The sequence below is a fragment of the Phyllostomus hastatus genome, unplaced genomic scaffold, assembly GCF_019186645.2.
Source record: "Phyllostomus hastatus isolate PE091 unplaced genomic scaffold, TTU_PhHast_1.1 phas_scaffold_21, whole genome shotgun sequence".
In the NCBI taxonomy this organism is placed as follows: domain Eukaryota; kingdom Metazoa; phylum Chordata; class Mammalia; order Chiroptera; family Phyllostomidae; genus Phyllostomus; species Phyllostomus hastatus.
The window spans coordinates 24,597,918-24,618,180 of record NW_025334017.1 but is presented as its reverse complement, the minus strand read 5'-3'; the positions used below and the strand labels follow the sequence as shown (position 1 = coordinate 24,618,180).

General features: G+C 38.8%; 1 protein-coding gene across 1 annotated transcript in view; it reads right to left on the bottom strand.

The window, feature by feature from the left end:
* FZD6 (frizzled class receptor 6) overlaps window positions 1-20,263 on the bottom strand; it is a 30,668-nt gene that overhangs the window by 2,490 nt on the left and 7,915 nt on the right. Inside the window, exons 3-6 of the mRNA XM_045861401.1 lie at window positions 8,599-8,795; window positions 4,519-5,536; window positions 2,137-2,285; window positions 513-932 (exon numbers count right to left, since the gene is read on the bottom strand). Coding sequence (XP_045717357.1) covers window positions 513-932; window positions 2,137-2,285; window positions 4,519-5,536; window positions 8,599-8,795 — 1,784 coding nt within the window. The remainder of the gene's footprint in view (window positions 1-512; window positions 933-2,136; window positions 2,286-4,518; window positions 5,537-8,598; window positions 8,796-20,263) is intronic.

Sequence of the window (20,263 nt, the reverse complement as noted above, 5' to 3'; positions counted from 1 at the left end):
AAACATCTATCTAAATATACATGCAACTCGTAACAATTACCATATAAATGAACATTACTGTTCTATTTGAACAACATACATGAGGGCTCTTCTCAATGCTAAGACTTAAACTACAAAATAGTATATTTACAGGCTGAACTTCAACTTCTTGAACCCAAACTTCCTTGGGTTAGGTGTATAAACATGTCATCTTGTAGAATGCCTTCTTTCCAAACATGTTACGCTTTAATAAACAATTATAATGCAGCTCTGACTGGTGTGGCTCAGTGGATTGAGTGCTGGCCTGCAAACCAAAGGGTCACTGGTTCCATTCCAGTCAGGGCACACACCTGGGTTGCAGGCCAGGTCCCCAGTAGGAGGTGCACGAGAGGCAACCACACATGGATGTTTCTCTCCCTCTTTTTCTATTTCCATTCCCTTCTGTATAAAAATCAAATAAGTAAAATCTTTAAAAAAATTACACTGCAGTATTCAGAATAGTCATGATTTAAGACAACAACACCAACGCTCACCTTCCTTCACTCCTCACACTTTCACTCTTGTCATTCACGGTGCCCGGCCGGCCCTTCCTGTCGGCCTGCTCCCCGCAGAGCTTGGAGCTGGACGCTGCTGGGGAGGCAGGTCCCGTGCAGTCCTGTCCCCTCGGTTTGGGAGTGCTCGCTCTGTCTTCTCTCACGTCCCTCACCGATGTTTCTGGAGAGGTCTGAATTTCGGTCAGAGTTTCTTGTCCTACGTAATCGTGGCTGGTGATTGCTACCGTAGAAGTGCCATGATTTGGTGACGTTCCTGTGCTGGTTCCCATGGATTTGGAAATGACCTTCAGCTTATGTGAACTTGGTTTGTAGTGCTTCTTTTTGTGTTTAACTTTAGAGTTGTGCTTCAAGAAAAACTCACATGACTCCTGTAGTACTCTTCGACTTTCACTGATTGGACTGTAAGAAAATCCAAGGAAAGGATTTACTTGTAAATGTTAAGTGTTGTGGCAGAAGTCATAAAGCCTATCACATAGCTATGCTAACAATCCTAATTCAATAAAGTTAAAAATTTTAAGATATTATAATATTTACAAAATCCGGGATCATAAATACTATGAGATATAAGCACGCTGTCATAAAGTGAAGTCTTTATGACAACCGCTGGTTGCCTGTGTCAGCGTAAGTAGTAGACTGGTCAGGAATCACACGGGCAAAATCAGAGGGCGAGGGCAAGGAAACGCTCCCTGCCTGCGGCGGAGGACTGACGGAACGAGTACCACGTGTAAGCACATGGAAATAAAGGTAAACCGGAAGAGAGAGGACACAGAGTGTGACTAGTGGTCTTTGCTTAAATCCAATTGTTTTCTTTCTAACATTAGAGAGAGCGAGTTACACTGAAGTTAGGGTGGGTATATAAAGATGGAATGGACGTATAATAGTGGAAAAAATTAAAGTCCAGTTAAGTGCAATTCTTCAGATTTCAAAAACTTATTTGTGAAAAAGTCTACAATTCCGAAGCTTTTACCATACAAAATTCTTTCATCAAAGCAATTAGAAAGAGTTTAAAAAGCTCCATTGTACACTGGTGACAGTACACAGTATGCAATGGATGAAAGAATGAAAGTGAGCTATGTGCTCATAACTGTAAATCTACTACGTTGTTACAGAATATTCCTTAGGTTTGAACTTTTACCATCTTAGGCAAGGTAAATAAGTGAAATTATAACTCAATATTGTGTGTAATAAAATTTAAATTTGTAATGATTATGACACATCACATTTGAATCATACTTCATAGATTTCCTTACATATATTTGATCCTACTTAATCCTTTATCATGGACAAAAAGGGTAAAATTATTTAAAGTGCTACACCCAAAATAATGACTCCAATGAAAGCAGTAATAACACTGGATATATTATAAGCCATGGAAAGAAAATACACATTTTATACATCTTTCATTCATATTTCAATAGAATAGTATATGTCTAAGACTATTGTAATGAATGCCAAAGTAAAGCATCTCTCTCCGTGAAGATTTCAAAACTTGAACAACAGTTGCTATAATAAAGCTCCAGGACAGTAACGATTTTTAAATAGTTCCTTGGTATTAGAGCTATTTATTTTTAAAACAATGTGAGATAATTCAACAGGTTCTTACTCTTTCTTGCGGTTTCGCTTAAAAAACCCAGCCCATTCTGTGCACGTCTTTTTGCTTCCAACCCAGAAGACGGCAGAGATACCAACAATTAATGTCATCAGGTATTTTATCATAAATAAGGCTAATTCTGGTCGAGTTTTTGTTTTTACCTGTAAAAAATAGTGAATAATAAAAATTTTAGTGATACATTCTAAATGAAGTCTATATAGTCAATGCACAATGTGGACAAAAAATATATTCAGTCTGTTTTATTACAAAATATTTGATGCCATGTATTATATAATGAGCAGTGCCTTAAGTGTGATACATTATTTACCTAAGTTCTGAACAAACAATCTCACATGTGTCGTAACATATAACTAGAAATGGAAAAACACTTAAATACACTTAGGAAGGATGTCCTTCCTACTTTTGGCTTGATTTCCTGACCTTTTTTCCCCAGAAGTATAATTGCTAAAGACATGCCTCTAAATATTCATCTATTTCCTTTACTTTACCACAAAAAAACCACATTTAAACTCATTATAACAACACACTCTTTTAGAATCTTTACACAATACTGGTGTTTATGTTATGAAAACCTGACTAGAGCAAAATAAATATCATGAAAGTGAAAATGTGGCAATTTCATAAAAATTAATAATACTTTCTTCAAGTATAAACTTTCATATATTACTTTTTACCTATTATTATTTTTTATTTTTTAGGTGAAGCATAATTTATTCAAGTACCCTTATTAGTGGATATTTAGGTTATTTCCAATCTGTTGCCATCGCAAATAACATCCCAGCGACTGTCTCTGTTTGTATGCAATCACTCACATTTGTGAGACTTGTCAGTAAGTTCTCATGAGAGCCAAATCTAGGAGTGTGTACATTTTAAATGACAGATACTGTCAAACTGCTTTCCACAGAAGACTGAGCTCACGAAGTAACAACAAATGTGTATTTTGCCACAGTTTCACCTTTGCAGTGAATACAAAACCTTCAGATGTTTGCCATGTCATAAGTAGACATATAATTGTATTCTAATTTTAATTTGCATTTCTTTTATAACATTTTGCACATTTAAGAGGGTCCTTTTCCATGAACCCTCTTCATATTTTTGCTCATTTTTATATCAGATTGTGGGGTTTTTTCTTATTGATCTACAGGAACTGTGTTTAACTTAAGGAAGAACGCCCTTCAACTATGATGTGATGCATCAATAAACTTCCCCAGCTGGTTCTCTGACTTTGGTTATCATGGGGTTTTTGCCATGCGAAGATTTTTTTAGTCAAATTTAACAATCTTTTCTTTTATAGTTCCTGAATTTATACCACACTTATAAAGTCCTACTCCACTTTAAGTTTAGAATTTTCTCATTTTATCTTCTAATACTTTATAGTTTTTTTCTTTACTAAAAATGTAATCTTGAAAAATCATAGATCTTAAGTTTTTTTGTAGTATATAATAGTTGTATTTTCCTCCCACTTTGCCAAAAACACTGAAAATAGGAAACATTTAATATTTTAGAACTACTTTAAGACATACTTTAGCTCTCTTATTTAAATATATAGAAAAAGCAGCCTATTGGTAATAGACTATGGGTAGTAAGGCAAGTAAAACTATTATTCCCACCCATCAGTACATAAAATAGGCCCCACTGTGTTAAAATGTAGTAACTTTCTAGAATATAAATTACTATGTAAAATAATTCAGCCCACACATGGCTTGATTTGATACAGTATGATGATAGTACCTACAATCAATGTAATTTATATATTATGTCTAAATATTCAAAAATATATTGTCAATTAAAAAATTCTATTAAAAGCTCTAAAATGCTTTTAAAACTTTTCTATTTTCAGAAATTTGTTGTTTTAATCTTAAAATCACAACCTTTATACTGATCATAAAAATCAGGATCATATGAAACACATTTTGTTTCAACTGTACTTTTTTCAGTTAAGAAATGACAGGATGGTTTAGGCAAAAATCAGGTCTGTTTTTATAAGCGATTGCTCTGTAAAAAAGTGTAAGATAATGTGATAAAATTAAAAATACCTAAATAACGTCTTCCCCTATTAACTGAAGAATTTAAAACAACTCCCAATTCAGAAGTTACAATACTTTTCTTTTTCTCCCTATGCTAAGACCTGTTCTGACTCTTTTCTTCATTACTATTAATCTGTCCTCATAACCCCAAGTCATTTTTAAAAGAATAGCTAAAGGAGGTACTTTACTATTGTAACAAACTAAAAACCTTACCACGCTTATCCCAGTTGCAACTGATGCACTCTCATATGAAATCTTAATTTATTCAAAACTAATTCGAGCATATGTCTAGGAAACATCTAAGTTAAAGTTAAATCACAAAACAATGAAAACGATAGCGTTTTACCTGATAAGGACATGGGATGTGGTATTGACGGCAGTGGTCCGAGACCCAGCCCATCTCCCAGGCGGTCCTGTTCACCTGCTCATAAACGTAACATCCAAGAAGTGTCACCAATGGCACGAGGTACAGGCCGCTGAAAACTCCAATTCGAATCATAAATTTCTTTAGTTTCTCTTGGTTACGGCCATCGTGTTGTATAACTTGTCGAACATGATTTAGGGAAATAATGCCAGCCAAAAGAAGAGACAGCCCAACAAACACGCAGAGGCACAGTGGCAAGAGTACAAAGTAGCGAGAAGCGTTCAGGTCATAAAGGCCCACAAAGCAAACTCCACTAATGTTGTCTCCCTCAACTTTGTTCATAGCAAGGAGCATAACAGTCAGAAAACCTGGTATTCCCCACGCAACAGCATGAAACCACACTGCTTTCTGTTCAATGGCTTCGCAACTCCACTTTCTCCCGGCAGCTAAGAACCACGTAATGGTAAGGATCACCCACCACACAGTGCCCGCCATGGTGAAAAAATACAAAAACATAAATAAAATGGTGCAAGCCTTATTTTGAGAGCCCAGGACAACTGTTTCTCCAACTTCCAGCTTCTCGTCTGCCTTATTGCAGGCTGTGCTATTGCCTAGCAAGAATCCAATAAAATACATAAGAGATACAATGCTGTAACAGACAGAGTAGTATATAATTGGTCTCTCTGGGTATCTGAATCTTCTAACGTCAATTAAGAATGTAAGGAATGTAAACAGAGTTGCACAAAGACAAAATATTGAAACTATTCCGATGAAACTTTTTGCAAACTCTAACTCATCGCTTTTAAAATACATGTTGGGGCATGGAGGTGCGCACTGGTCAATTCCCAGAAACTTGTAGCCTTGTCCCCCAGAAGTCTTAAGATGCCTTGGACACCAAATTCCAATGTCTCTTTGGACTTGTTCTATTTTCTTCTGAGGGTCAAGAAAGTCTGTGTGTGGCTGAAGAGTTACAGGAAAAGTCTCATCACAGTACTGTAATCTGTAAAAGGTTATAAAAATTAAATATATAAGGTCAACATTTTTATTGAGTCACTATTTTTAATGCTATGCTTTCTGACTACAAAATATTTCCCTATGTATTCATAACTGATAGGCAGACACACAAACCTATCTACACAGATTACAGGTTAGAGTTGGGTAGAAAGTTTTGGAGTTGGCTAAAAATTTGTGGTTGTTAATGAGGCCGTAACACACCAACATACAAGGTCTGTCCAGAAAAAGTTCAGCTGTTGTTAATAATGAGAATGGTTTGCATGGCATTGATGTAACTTGGCAGCCAAGGAGAGTGGACTGGAATGAGCATGTGCGAACAATGACCACTTTACTGTACTACTAGTCAGTGGGGGTGGCAGATGCTGCTGAGTGAGCATGTGTGCTGTGTGGCCCTCACACTCAAAATGACTAAGACAGTAGAGCAACAAATCTGCGTCAAATTTTGCATTAAGCTTGAATATTCCTCCATAGAAACTATTCTGATGATTCAGAAGGCCACAGCTAGGGGCAACTGGTGATTGGCAGCTTCATCATGATAACACACCCGCTCATACATCACGTCTTGTGCAGAGTTGTCTGGCAAACATCAAATCTCCCAGGTGACTCAGCCCCTCTACAGCCCAGAGTTGGTGCCCTGTGACTTCTGGCTTTTCCCAAAACTAAAATCACCTTTGAAAGGGAAGAGATTTCAGACCATACATGAGATTCAGGAAAATACAACGGGGCAGCTGATGGTGACTGGGAGAACTATGTGAGGTCCCAAGGTGCCTACATTGAAAAAGACTGAGGCAACATTGTCCCATGTACAATGTCTCTTGTTTCTTGTATCTTCTTCAATAAATGTCTCTATTTTTTATATTGCATGGCTGGGTACTTTCTGGATAGACCTCATATATATTACATGCAAGGCAAGTGAACATAAATATTCCCTTACTTAGAAATCAATCAATTATTTTAAAATAATGTTTGCTCTCAAGACTAAATATTTAAAGAAAATTTATCTCATTTTGTCTTCCAGAGAAAAAGAAGTACTGGCTTGTCTATTTATAAGCATATGAAATACAAGTCTTAGGAAAATTAATATTTATTACCTAATGTCCATTGAGCAAAGTAAATAAACCACATAACTAAGGTGATACCTGAAATAAAATCCTTCCCTGGGTTAGTAAGGTAAAGTTCAAGTGATCTCTAAGTTATTAAAGAAGGGCAAGAAGACCCCTGAGAGGTAGCCTGAGGACTCGCCTTACACCACCATCTCGTTTTGGTTTGGCTGTTTGCCTCCGTTTGCAGGTGTTCCTGAGTGATACCCACGAGTATTTGTTTGTGCAGAACTTGAGCACTGAGTTGAATGTCTGTGTTCCAGTATTATTCTGAAAGATCTATATGGTTTAAAAATTTGTAGGGATTTTAATGAGAAAGAATTTTAAATGTGCTTTTAGATAATGTCCTGGCTAGTGTGGCTCAGTGGAGAGAGTACCAGCCCAAGAACCAAAGGGTCTCCGGTTTGATGCCCAGTCAGGGCACATGACTCGGTTTCGGGCCAGGTCCCTGGCAGTGGGTGTGTGGGTGGCAACCACACACTGATGTTTCTCTCCCTTTCTCCCTCCCTTCCCCTCTCTAAAAATAAATAAATAAATTCTTTAAAAAAAATAAATAAATGTGCTTAGATAAGACTAGAAAATAATAAAATGGATGCCTGTAAAAAGAACATAGTCTCCACCAGCTTTTTCAAAAATTAATATTATGTCAGTTTTGCTATATATCTTTTAAAATAAGGCAATATAACATTACAGAAAAAATCAGGGCCTGTTTCTGGTTTTATTCTCCTTTCTCTCCCCAGAAACATTTATTGCCACAAGTTCAGTTTTTATTGTCCTCATGCATTTTCTTTTAGTGTTCTTACAATGTTATTTTCTAACTAGACTGTTATATAGTTGCTTCACAGGTTTTGAACTTTATACAAATGACATCATGCTGTATATACCATACTCTAACTTCCTGTTTTACTTAACACTACAATTTTTAGGTTTACCCATATTGACAGATGTGAGTCAACTGCATTCAGTTTTTCAATTGTACGGCAGCATGCCTGCACGTAAGTACATCATCAGTTACTCATCATTTTTACAACAGACTTTCAGACTTTTTCCCATTAAAAAATTAAGAATAATGCTACAATTAGTATTTTTCTTCATGGTTCCTGGTTGGTGTAAAGTCTCTATGTCAGAAGATTTTTCTCTTAATAACATCTTTAGCTTGCTTTAATGTAAGAATACAACATATAATACATATAACACACAAAATATCTGTTAACTGATTGTTTATATTATTGGGGAGGCTTCTGGTCAACAGTAGGCTATCAGTAGTTAAGTTTTTGGGAAGTTGAAAGCTATGCGCGGGTTTTCGACTGCATAGGAGGTCAGCGCCCCTGACCCCTGCACTGTTCAAGGATCACCTGCATTACTCAATTGCTCATGAACATGATTATGAGTGTGCTAGAAATGTATGAATCCTACAAAGTTTCTTCAGTTTACAGACAAAGAAACAAAGAGACAGCTTCCTTCCCAGATTTATTATGTGAGTTCTCATTGTATCAGTAGAATATTTCAAATTACAAGCTACCAATATCCAGAGAAAAAGAGACAAAAGTACTTAATCAAAGCTAATGTGCAAAAAGGTCAGTGAATCGGTAAGGTTCATTTCCCCCCAGGTAAGGTCAAAGGCACCATTACATGTTCTCAAAGAACTATCCACCTCTCCTTTGCTGTCTCTGCCACAGTTGTAAATTTGCATTTCTTTGTATAATTATTTGATTACTCTTCTTTCCTTCCAGCCCACTGTACGTGCCCCCTAAGAATAAGAACTAAGTCTGTTTTTGCTCATCACTATGCCTGCAACACTTATCACCACAGTGCCTGGTGGGTATTAAGGTGTAATAAACATGTGCTGAATCAAATAATGAAAGCCTGTCACTAACATTCCAGAAAGCTAACAGCAATATTAAAATACCATTATCATGAGTAGCTTTCAATTGAAAACATAACTTACCTGTCACATTTAAGTTCCTCAGGCCACTGGATCCCAAAAGTGTCTATTAATTTTTTGCAATCAGAATATACCTTCTCACAAAATTTACGGCAAGGTGGAGCCACATGAATTTGCTCTGTGCAGGTTGGTACAAAAGCTTTGCAAAGGAAAGTTTCAACGTTTGGTGAACATTCCAGATTTGCAAGAGGAAGAAAGTGCTATTAAGAAAAATAGCAGGATATGGTTAGAAAACATTTTAATAACAAATGGAAAAGTTAATTCATTTACTTTTAAAGTATATACATTTTCACTTATACTCCAAGACAATCTTTAACTGTCACTCTCAACACAATCAAATTTTGAGATCATTTTGTTTCATCTGGTAGACTTAGGAACCTTCACACATATGCAATAGTATTTTATTCAATTAATAATTTTTCAAGAAGACACGCTAAATCAAAACAGATCAAAAGCATGAGTTGATTGCTAAGTGAAATAAATCATACAAATGTTCAATTTACAAGTAGATGCTGAAATATCCAATACCCCAACACTGTACTGAGTACTCCAGAGAATAAAGCAGTTTAGGGGGTGGAGGGAGCAGCATGAAAAAGCTGTGATGACCCCAACACCATGGTGCATTCAGGGTAAGAAGTTCAGTGTGCCTAGAATACAAGGTCAAAGAGGTGGCATCAAGGAGCTACTGGGGAGAGAGATGAGACTGGAGTATGCTGGACCTGATCATGGAGAACAGAGATGACGTGTTAAGTTGCATGGATTTTAAAGTAAAGAAACGGGATATTATTGGAGAGCTTTAAGCAGGAAGTGACTTTACATCCTGACAGCTGAGTGTGAATCCTGGGCCCACACTTACTGGCTGTGTATCTCTGGCAAGTTACTTAACTCATGCGTTTTAGTTTCTTCATCTGTAAAATGGCAACAATAACAGTAACTGTCTCATAAGATTGTGTGAATCTTATGAGATTAATATGTGTAATATGTGTAAGCATTCAATAAAACTTATTGCAATGTTTCTACTTTAGAGCATAGGGGTGTAGAGGATACTTTAGAGCAAAGGGTCCCGGATAAACATATGTTGACCACACGCGTGTATCTTCTTTCCCTTGTTTCCTCACTAAAATGACAACTCCCATTAGTAAGTGAACAGGAAAGACTACATCACTAAATTTGAGTTTTCCAAACAACAAAGACATCTAAAGAGAAAGTCCCCAAACTCTGAATGACAGAAAGCTATTAGAGAAGTGAGAGGTGACTTCAATGGACATGGGAGTGGATTACAAAGTACGAGTGGAGGGATTCATACGAGAATAAACTGATTTTCCCTAGAGAATATGAGAGTCTCAGCTCTTCCAGGCACAAAGTAGCAGGCAAGGCTGAAACCGAAGGAATGCTGACAGTCAGTTCTCCTCCACGTTACTCCCCGCACCCCAGGCAGCCGGACGCCCACCACATTCCACCAGGGTTGTTCCCAGGAGACACAGAGCTGCAGATGTTCTTGCACTCGAGCGACCCGACGCCAACCCAGGCAAAGACCCAGCACAGAGTGAAAAGACACTGACCTGAGTGACTGTCTGTCCAGGGAAACGGGAAGCCCTCACCCTTGTCCTGCCCTGTTCCCGACAGGTTGGTAGATAGGCATACACCACCCTCCCCAATTTTTTAAAAAACTTACATCTTGGAGGAAAAAACCTCTACATATTGACAATGAAAACATCTGAGTTCATCTTACCATGAAGCCCCCCAGTAACAAGCCCCATTAGGGCACATGGAGCTTTTCAATGCACACAAATACAAGTGGGCAGCCAGGCATCATCAGGCATTTGAAGAAGCCTTGTGAGAGACAGAGACCAAAACAAGCAAGCGGGTAAAAGGAAATTTGGAGGAAAGAGATTATGCAGGGGACAGAAAAAAACAAAATAAATTACAAAATAAACAAAAATGTTAATATTTTAAATGAAAAGCTATTACATTCATTAAAAAAGTACAGGATGCTATGGAAAATTAAAATGATAAGACCACTGAAATAAAGAACTCTATAGAAGGATCAGAAGACAAAGCTGAGGGAGGAGATGGACAATCAGAGAGAAAACCCTCTTAATCAGGGGATGGGTCCGAGTGTGCGGCATCTAACTAAACGAGCTGCAGAAAGAAATAACAGGGAAAATGGAAGTGGGGGGGGGTGATAATCAAACACAGAATAAGAACATTCTCAGAACAGGAGGATGCTAGTCTTCAAAATGGAAAGCCGCCACCACACTTTGCAATTCTGCTACTAAAACCTTTCTGGGCTAAAGCTTCAGTGAACTCTCTTTTAAAGAGATCTCTCTCACCTTCTCCTCTCTTTTCAGACCCTCAATTCCATACCGCAGTAGTTGATGACTTTGTTCCTAGTTCACTGAGAAAACAGAAACAACCAGAATAATTTCCTCATCCTCTAAATGTACCAACATACCTGCAACTTAATCCACATTCTCCGCAGCGGGTGAACAGTCTGAACTCCGAATCAGCCAAGGCCACCTGGACACTGGATTCTGCCACTTGACTAGTAAGGACTTTGTTTCTGCAATTGTCTGCTACTCTGGCAATAATTACCCCCCATCTACACTACAGTGATTCCTCCCTCAGACGAACTTGCTCTATTACCTCCCACCGCTAAAAAAGAAAATCCACAAAACAATACCTCTTCTTGACTCTACATTCCAATCCCCATCCAGCTGTTGTTCCATTTTCTTATTCCCCTTCATAAAAAACTCCTTAAAATAGTTGTGTATGCTCACTTTCTCCAATTCAACTGTTCCCATTCCCTCTTGAGCCTACTCTCCAATCAGGTTCATCCCCCACAGTCCAATGAAAACTACTTTCAGAGTCAAAATAACCTCCTCATTGTCAAACCCAATGGTCAATTCTGAGTCGTCATCCTACTCAAATCTGAACACCATTTGACATAGTGGACTGCCCTCCTTCTGAGATGTGAGTGCTTTTTTAACTTGGCCTCTAGAATGCCAGTTCCCCTGGGTTTCTACCTGTCTCACTGGCTGGTCCTTTTCTTTCTTTCAAAACTGATTTGAGAGAGAAAGACAAAGAAGACAAAGAGTGGGGAGAGGGGGAGGGAAAGAGAGAGACAGAGAAACACAGAGACATAGATTTGGTGCTCCACTCATTGATGCATTTACTGGTCGATTCTTGTATGTACCCTGATCAGGGAGGGAACCTGCATCTTTGGCATATGGGGAGAATGCTCTAACCAACTGAGCTACCCAGCCAGGCTGGCTTTCCCTTTCTGACCCTCTTCCATGTCCCAGTTCTAAATAATGAAGTGCCCCAGAGCTCAATCCTCAGACCTCTTCTCACTTCTCAGGGGAAACTCATCCAGAACCACGGTATTAAATACCAACTATACATGAAAGATTCCCAAATTTACCTCTGGCACCCAACTCTCCTGCCAACCCTGCATGTTAATGACCACCTGCCTCCTGGACAGTTCCATTCACTGTCATCATGCATCTCAAAACCACGTCCAAATCACAACTCAGTCCCACTGCACGCTATCCCCCAAACACTCCCTCAGTCTTCCCCATCTCAGCACGGTGGTACCGCCCACTGTTCACCAAACTGCTCAGGCCGAGAATCTAAAGATTCATTGTTTTCTCTCTCTCTTAACCTATATCCAATCCACCAGCAAATCCTGTTTGTTCTTTCTTCAAGAGCTGTTTCAGGTCTGACTATTTCCCTCTCTTTCTATCCAGTCTGAGCCACCACATCTTTTACATAGACTACTGAAACCTTCTAACAAGTCTTACTACTTCCTACTCTTGCTAATCTTAGTCAATTTTCATACCAATCCACACTCCCACCAAAGTGATTGTTGAAAATGTTAAGTTTTAGAAGACTTACATTGTTCAAAAGACTCCAAGAGAATAAATTCCCAAGTCCTTACCAAGTCCTGCAAGGCCTTACACTCCCTGACCCCTGGCTGTGTCTCCAATTTCACTTCCTACCATTCTTTCTCTTATTCGCTCCACTGCCACCAAATGGGCTTTTGCTTCTCATCATTCCAGGTATATTTCTGTCTCAGAGTCTTTGCATTTACTGTTCTGTTTACCTAGAACACTCTTCCACCAGATAGTCACACAGCTTGTGTCCTCATTTGTTCGGGTCTCTGCTGAACTGTCACCTCAGAGTCATTCCCTGGCCACTCTGTATAAAAAATTATCCTGTCATCCTCTGTTCCATTACACCATTTTGTATTTATCACCATCTGACATTTCATTAAATGCTAGTTTATTTCTTAATTTCTGCCTTCACCACTGGAATATAAATTCCATGAGGGACGAATTTTTCCTTTTTTTCTCAGTTACATCCCAGTGTCTAGAACACTGTGTGTGTATACACATATTTATTTATTTATTTATTTATCATTTTTAATCCTCATCTGAGGACATGCTTATTTTTGAAAAAGGTGATGAGAGGAAGAGAGAGTCGGAGAGAAACATCAATGTCAAAGAGAAACATCAACTGGTTGCCTTTCGTATGTATCCCAAACAGGGACTGAACCTACAACTTAGGCATGTGCTCTAAGGGGGAATAGAATACGCAACCTTTGGTTTACAGGATGATGCTTCAATCAGGTGAATCATACTGACTAGGGCATTTATACAGAAATTTATTGAAAAACTGAATGACTATCCAGAACAATGAATGAGCAACAATAAAGCTTATCCATAAAAAGTTTTAGAGAATGATGTTAAAGAAATAATAAATGTTTCCAGAGAGAGAAATAAACAGATTACATGCAAAAGAATTAAATTCTGAATATTTGATAATATCAGATGCTAGAAGACATGAGGAAATAACTAATATTCTGAAGGAATACTGCTTTCAACCCAGAATTCTACACCCAACTAAACATCCAGGTAAGGGCAAAATAATGACCATTTTGGCCCTGTAAAGAGTAAATTTTAACTTTAAAGAATCACTTTTAACTTTAAAGGAGGCCACTGTAGGATGTAGTATGTCTGAAACAAAGTGAAAAACTATATGAATAAAACAGAAAGAAAAATGACACAGGACTCAGGAATTAGTTAATCCAACACGGGAGAATGGCAGGAGGAAGCTTCAGCATGGTATCTACGTATTAGTTAGGAAAGCAGTCAGAGTGCATTGATGGGACAGACAGCTTAAGGAGAAAGGTCTCCAGAGGATGGAAGTGAAGAATTAGAATGCCAGATTATGTATTCTGAGCATTTGAGAAGATTGCTGCTAGATGTCTAATAAGTCTGTTGGGAGATTTTTTTCTGAAAAAAATTAGTAATAGCTACATAGAAAACAAAGCAAATGGGGAAACATGCATTACTGCAATAACTATGGGGCATAAGGTATTAAAGAAATTAAGTAGACTATGCTACTTATCTCTGTAGAATACAGTATTTAATATTCCTAATAATGTTGGCACTGACTATTCATTTAACCAAAAATTGTATTAGGAGGTTGGGAGGAGAAGTAAAAGTGGTGGTGTAAGAAAAATCAATTATCAACTACCACAATATAAAAGAATAAACAGATACTACCTAAAGTTCCGAACTGATGAATAAATGACAGAGTAAGCATATTAGTTAGAATACAGTAAGTGCTCAGCTAACATTGTTGATAGACTATAAGTAAAATGATGTAAAATCAATTTCTACCATAGGCTAATTGATATAAACAAGAATAGGGTACTACAACATCTCATTGACATTACAATGAAATGATGTTGAACAAAACTGCTATTCAAGACATTAATATTTGTTGCTGTATAGCCTACATATCAGAGAACACCTGAAGGAGTTCCAAGTGGCTTCTTTTTGGGGAAAGACTTCAGTGAGAGTGGAGACAGGTGGGTAGGGACTGCTGTTTTTCTGTTAAAAGCCTTTAACATTGAGAGCTTTTTCAGCTTTACTCAAGTATAAATGGTATATGAGAAACTGAACATTTATAAAGTGCACACTCTGATGGGTTTTGAAGCATTATCACAACCAAGGTAATAAATAAATCCGTCACCACAAAAGTTGTTTCTCGCCCCTTTACAATCCCTCCCTTTGACCTCTCCTCTCACACCTCCCCCCACGCCAGGAATCCCCCACGTCTGGCAACCACTAGCCCTGAGATCACTATAGAGTGATATTTTCTAGGATTTTACATAAATAGAACCATATAGTATACGCTCTTTTTGTCTGGCTTCTTTCACTTAGCATCATTATTTTGAGATTCACCATGTTGTTCCTTGTACCAAGAGTTCATCCTTTTTAGTTGCTGAGTAGCATTCCATTGTGCGGCTCTACCATAATCTGTTTACCCCTTCGCCTGCTGATGGACAGTGCGAAGTGCCCACAGGCCATCTGAGTGTGCACAGCCACTAGTGGGCAGTTAATAAGGACAGCTATGCAGGTGAAAGACTTAGGTTAAGGATTTGGAAGTCACCATTAGAAAAATGGCCACTGAAATATTTTATTACATTACCTAAAGAGAACATGTAGAGAAAGAGATGAAAATTCTGATTCAAGGGGAATGCACTGAACTCACCTATTAACATCTCCTTCCTTTCCAAATGCCATTGAAATGAGAAAGTTTATAAATAAATAAAATAAAATCTATAGCTGCACACACACAAACAGGAAAATGTCTTTTAGTGAACTATAAACTTTACAAAATTTTTGAAAGATGAAAAAGGAATAAGCACTTCCACTTTTAACTGTATAACCAACTACATATCTCCTTCCATAAAACATTCAGATTCTGACTAAACTTCAACAAATGTACTTTAAAATGCACTGCTGAGCACCCTACACCACTAATAAAATAGTACAAAACCTATTAAGTAAAAGGAACAAAACTATAAGGAGAAATGGGCGGTTCCATGATCAGCATAGGGGATTTCAGTCAATGCACGTTTCTCAGTGAATGTAAGGTCAAGCAGACAAAACGTAAGTAAATGTGAGATGTGACTAACGGGTCTGATTTAAAGGGCACCTACCAGCATCCACATCCAACAATGAGAGGAAAACGCCTTTTGGGGACACTGGACCAGGGGAGAGTTTGCCCTGCCCTGATGGGTCACAGTGACGGAGCAGACGGACCTGCCACCGCGGCTGCACTATCACATCTCTCCCTTATCTGAGCAATGCTGAGACCTGACCTTTGCCACCTAACAGGGGCCTGCTGCAGAGCCAACGGCAGAGCACTTTCTCAGTGTCCTCTCTCCCGAGGGGGAGAGTGCCGGACCGTGTGAGTGTCCCCACCTGGGACCGAGGTAGAGAAGGGGAGGCGTGGGAAACTGGTAGCATTTTCTTTGTTGACTGTCCCAAATAAGCCTAGTTTCTAAAATTTTTGTGTGTCTGGTAATTAGATCCTATATTAGAAATAATTAAAACACACTGTGTTTAATATTCTGAGTCAGAAGCCAGTTCTCAATAGCTATGATAAACTCGTGGTCAGCACTTAAGAACTGTTATTGTCCAGTTAAAGGGCAGGCAAAATAAAGGTAACACACGTAGTTTTGCTGTATTAAAATAATTTTCTTACAGGGCAAACATGGCAAGTGACATCCTTTGTTTAATTCTTCCAAAGTGCCCACACTGGTTAATTCAACAATGTTGAGATTCATGCAGTGTGCAGAGGATCAATCAGATGTTGAAAACTGAATAATCTCAGAGGCCAGGCCGGTGAATTCACGGGGGTACAGGACGACAGGGAGCAGCTGGGTGGCAGCCGCTACTCAGCTCCATCAGATGCTATTTGGGAATGTGGTTCCAGAACTGTCAAATATATCAATTTTCAAAGAACACAAAATCTGGATTCTTATGTGAAATCTCCAAAATTTTTTATTTTGTCATTTTATTTTTATTTTTTCCAAATCACAACATTTATATTTTGTTTTGTCATACCCTGAAATCCCCCCAAAAGCTACCAGGAAAAAATCTGTGGGTAATGAGCCATTTCATCCAGTCTTCATCATAAGCAACTGGGTTTTTGGCTTTGTTTTTTTTAAGACTAGAAGCTCACAAGATATGTTGTCAAACAGAAATCTTGTCACTTTAATGTAAACATTTAAAATACTGTACAGGACAAACAAAATGTCTTCAGGTCAATCCATTAACTTTCAAGTTCTGTTACAAAGCAACAGACATGAAGAATTACAGACTTGGATGGGATCTGAAGGGACTTTAAAGTCTATTATTTTCAAAGACTGTGTGTGTGTGTGTGAGTGTGTGTGTGTGTTTTGCCAAGGGAACTGTTCTTTAAATAAAGAGGTCACAAAGAGCCTGATATGCTGAGTAAATAAAAGCACAGCTGCTGGGGCTGAAGAGGAAGCCCTCCCTCTGAGACACCCTCACTGCCCCCCAGTGACCTCGTAGCACCTCCTGAGATCCCAGTTTGTAGCCAATGACCTCGCCCAAACCCTCAAATTACAGTGAGGAAAGGCAGTTCCCCAAATATAGTCTGAATTAAAATTTAAGTGCCCAGACCCACCGCTACTTTTACCAATACTATAGCTCCTGATAATAAATCAGAGGTTTGATTTATTCAACACCTACCATGAGCTAGGTGCTGTGCTTTTTCATATACCGATTCTTCGTACAAAAGTCAGGTAAGAGAGGTGTTCTTATCCTCACCTCGTAAACAAGGACACTGCGACTCTAACAGGTGAGGCAACTTGCATAGACTCACATGTGTCGTCAGTGGCAAACTGGATGTGAACCCACAGCCTGTCCTCTCCAACCCTGGCACTATGCTGTCACCCAAACTCCCTGAAAATCACCCTCCCCCCAGCACAAGGCAGTCACAAATGCCAACAGGGATGAAGGGGGAAAACACACCAAGAGAGGCTTGGGAATCTCCTACATAACACAAAACTCTTCAGTTTGAAAAACAAATGTTCATAAAAGGACAAACAGTCAGAAGTCATGTTTAGAATGTTCCAGATGTTGTGTGTACTCCTGAAGCAGGTAATTCTGGAACAAATAATTTTAGAACAAATAGCACTTTAAATAATGGCTAGTCAGCCTATTACTGAACTCATCCTAACAGGTTAAAAACATAAACCAAATGAGCATATTTCCCTAATCTTTTGAAGTAAAAATCTTGATTGGAATCTTTTATGCTGTTCCACAAAATGTCCTCAGTATCATTCTCAGAAACCAAACTTTGAGATGAAAAGGCTTACTAACTTGGCTCATTGTGATATTTCCTATGGCCTTGATCTTACACTCAGAATTGCTGACAGGTGCAGCAATCACATACAGAATGGGTCATAAGTGACCTCAGTAAGTGGAATTCTTGAACCGGTTTTCAAGCCTATCTGGGGCTGAAAGCAGTAAATATTTTGTCAGCTCTTCAGCTCTGTGCCTCAATTTCATCATCAGAGGCTCTGCTGATATCACTGTTTAACAGGCCGTTATACTGGCCCATTATATTTATGGCATAGAGCTGAGGAGGCCAGTGGGATTAACCCTACACAAATAAAAGGGACCATTCACCTTGGTTTTGCTAACACTACCTGGTACCCACTGGGCACAATTAGGGGACACCTAGAGTAATCAACCCAAGCTACTCTCATGAATGGGGCATTATCAAACTCTCCTACTTATGACATCAGGTGTCCTCAAACAACATTCCATCCTCAGTGGCCTGAGCAGGACCGAAGGCACGGGGAAGAAGTGCAAGCACATGCCTCACAGTCTCAGACTGCCCACTTCTGCCACACGACCACCCTTCCCTTGCAGCACACCAGCCAGCCCCCCTGCTTCAATGACGTGATAATGCAGGAACCACAACATGGGCCTGCGGTGTGCAGCAACGTAAGACCCTGAGAAAAAGTCTAGGTTAGAATTCTAATAGACAGTGATCAAAAGAAGCAAGTTATTTTGATGTTTTAAAAATATATAAAGCCAACCCTAAGCGAAATGTTTCTGCAGCAGTGTCTTGGCTGTGCCTTGCCTCCTTTAGGACTAAAGGCACAAGATATACAAACACTTGTCACCTTTCTGAAGCATGAATCAGAACCCCACTGAAACACGGAAACAGACAACTGCACTGGTGACCAGTGAAGGCCAAGAAACGGCAAAGCATCATATTCTCACTGCAGGATTTACATGTTCTACTCATGGTGGCATACACAGTAACTCTCAAAAGTTACTATGTAACTCTCAAAGTATCTCTCAAAGTACTCTCAAAGTAACTCTCAAAAGCTTCATTTCTTACTGTAAAATGGCATCAAAAAGAAAGATAATTTCTAGTGATTGTAATGAAAATAGAAAGTGTTTGGAAGTGATTCCCTGACTGGGAATCGAACCAACGACCTTTCAGCCTGCAGGACAATGCCCAACCCACCTAGCCACATGGGTCAGGGCTCAACATCTATTTCATTTTGAATGACTCAATAGCTTACTTTCAGAATAGTTAGTTATTTTCAGGACACCCTCCCTGAAAATAAAGAGGCCCGTCACACTAACCATGTTCTTGCACGCGCGCATGTGTGTGTGTGTGTGTGTGTGTGTTGGGGCGGGGAGTATAAGAGTAGAGAAGGAGGAAAGGAAGGGGTCCACTAGACTCTTCTACAAGCAGAAAAATGAAAATGTTTAAAAACCATTGCCCAATAGAAACAGATTTTTCTTAAGTTTGTTTATGCAGTGTTTCTCCATCCCTTTCTTTTTAATTGAATAGAAACATTTTAGTAGTGCATATTAACAGGTGGAAAGGAAAGGGGTTGGGTTTTTTTTCCCTTTGGCTCACTTCCCTTCAGACTTTTCAAAAGCGGAATGGCCACATGCTGTTCCAAACATAATACGTGACTTTGCTTTTGCCTAGAGCTCATTGAAGGCAATTCAAAAAGAAAAACAAATATTCCTCTTTCCATTTTCCCTAGATCAGCCTCAGCTCTTTTTGGATGAAATCAGCCTCTCAGGGGACATCTACCCAACAATCGGAGAAACACCACTCCAGAAATGAAACAAAAAGGCACACAATGGAAACCCCACATCCCTTTGTTCTTGCATCTGGGAAAATTAGACCGCACAACGTCCTTCTGAGAAGCCAAGCTGCTGTTCAGAACTGTAAATTAACTCTTTGTAATACAAATTAATTTAGCTTTGATTAATAAAATAAGGAAAAAACCTACAGTCCTTGATTTCAAGCAATCTTTGAAACAAAACTGAAAAACCAGGATATCCCCCAAAGTCTTTTGGTTTGTGATAAATTTGACTTAAAAATTTTCTGCCCTGGCTGGTAATAGCTCAGTGGATTGAGCTCAGGCCTGAGAGCCAAAGGGTCACTGGTTCGATTCCCAGTCCAGGGCACATGCCTGGGTTGCTAGCTGGGTCCCCGGTGGGGGTGGGGGTAGGAGGCAACCACACACTGATGTTTCTTTCACTCTCTTTCTTACCTCCTTCTCTCTCTCTAAAAAAAAAAAGAAAAAGAAATAAAATCTTAAAAAAAATTCTGTGTAAATAATATAACTCATGTAACATTAATAAGAATGCACAATGTTTATTTATATATGTTATACATGTGTAATACTTAAGAATACTTGCAAGTACTTTAAACCCGGGTTCAGCAAACTACAGCCCATGAGCCAAAAAACAAAGAACAAAAACAACCCCTTCTCAAATGGCCTACTGCCTATTTTTGT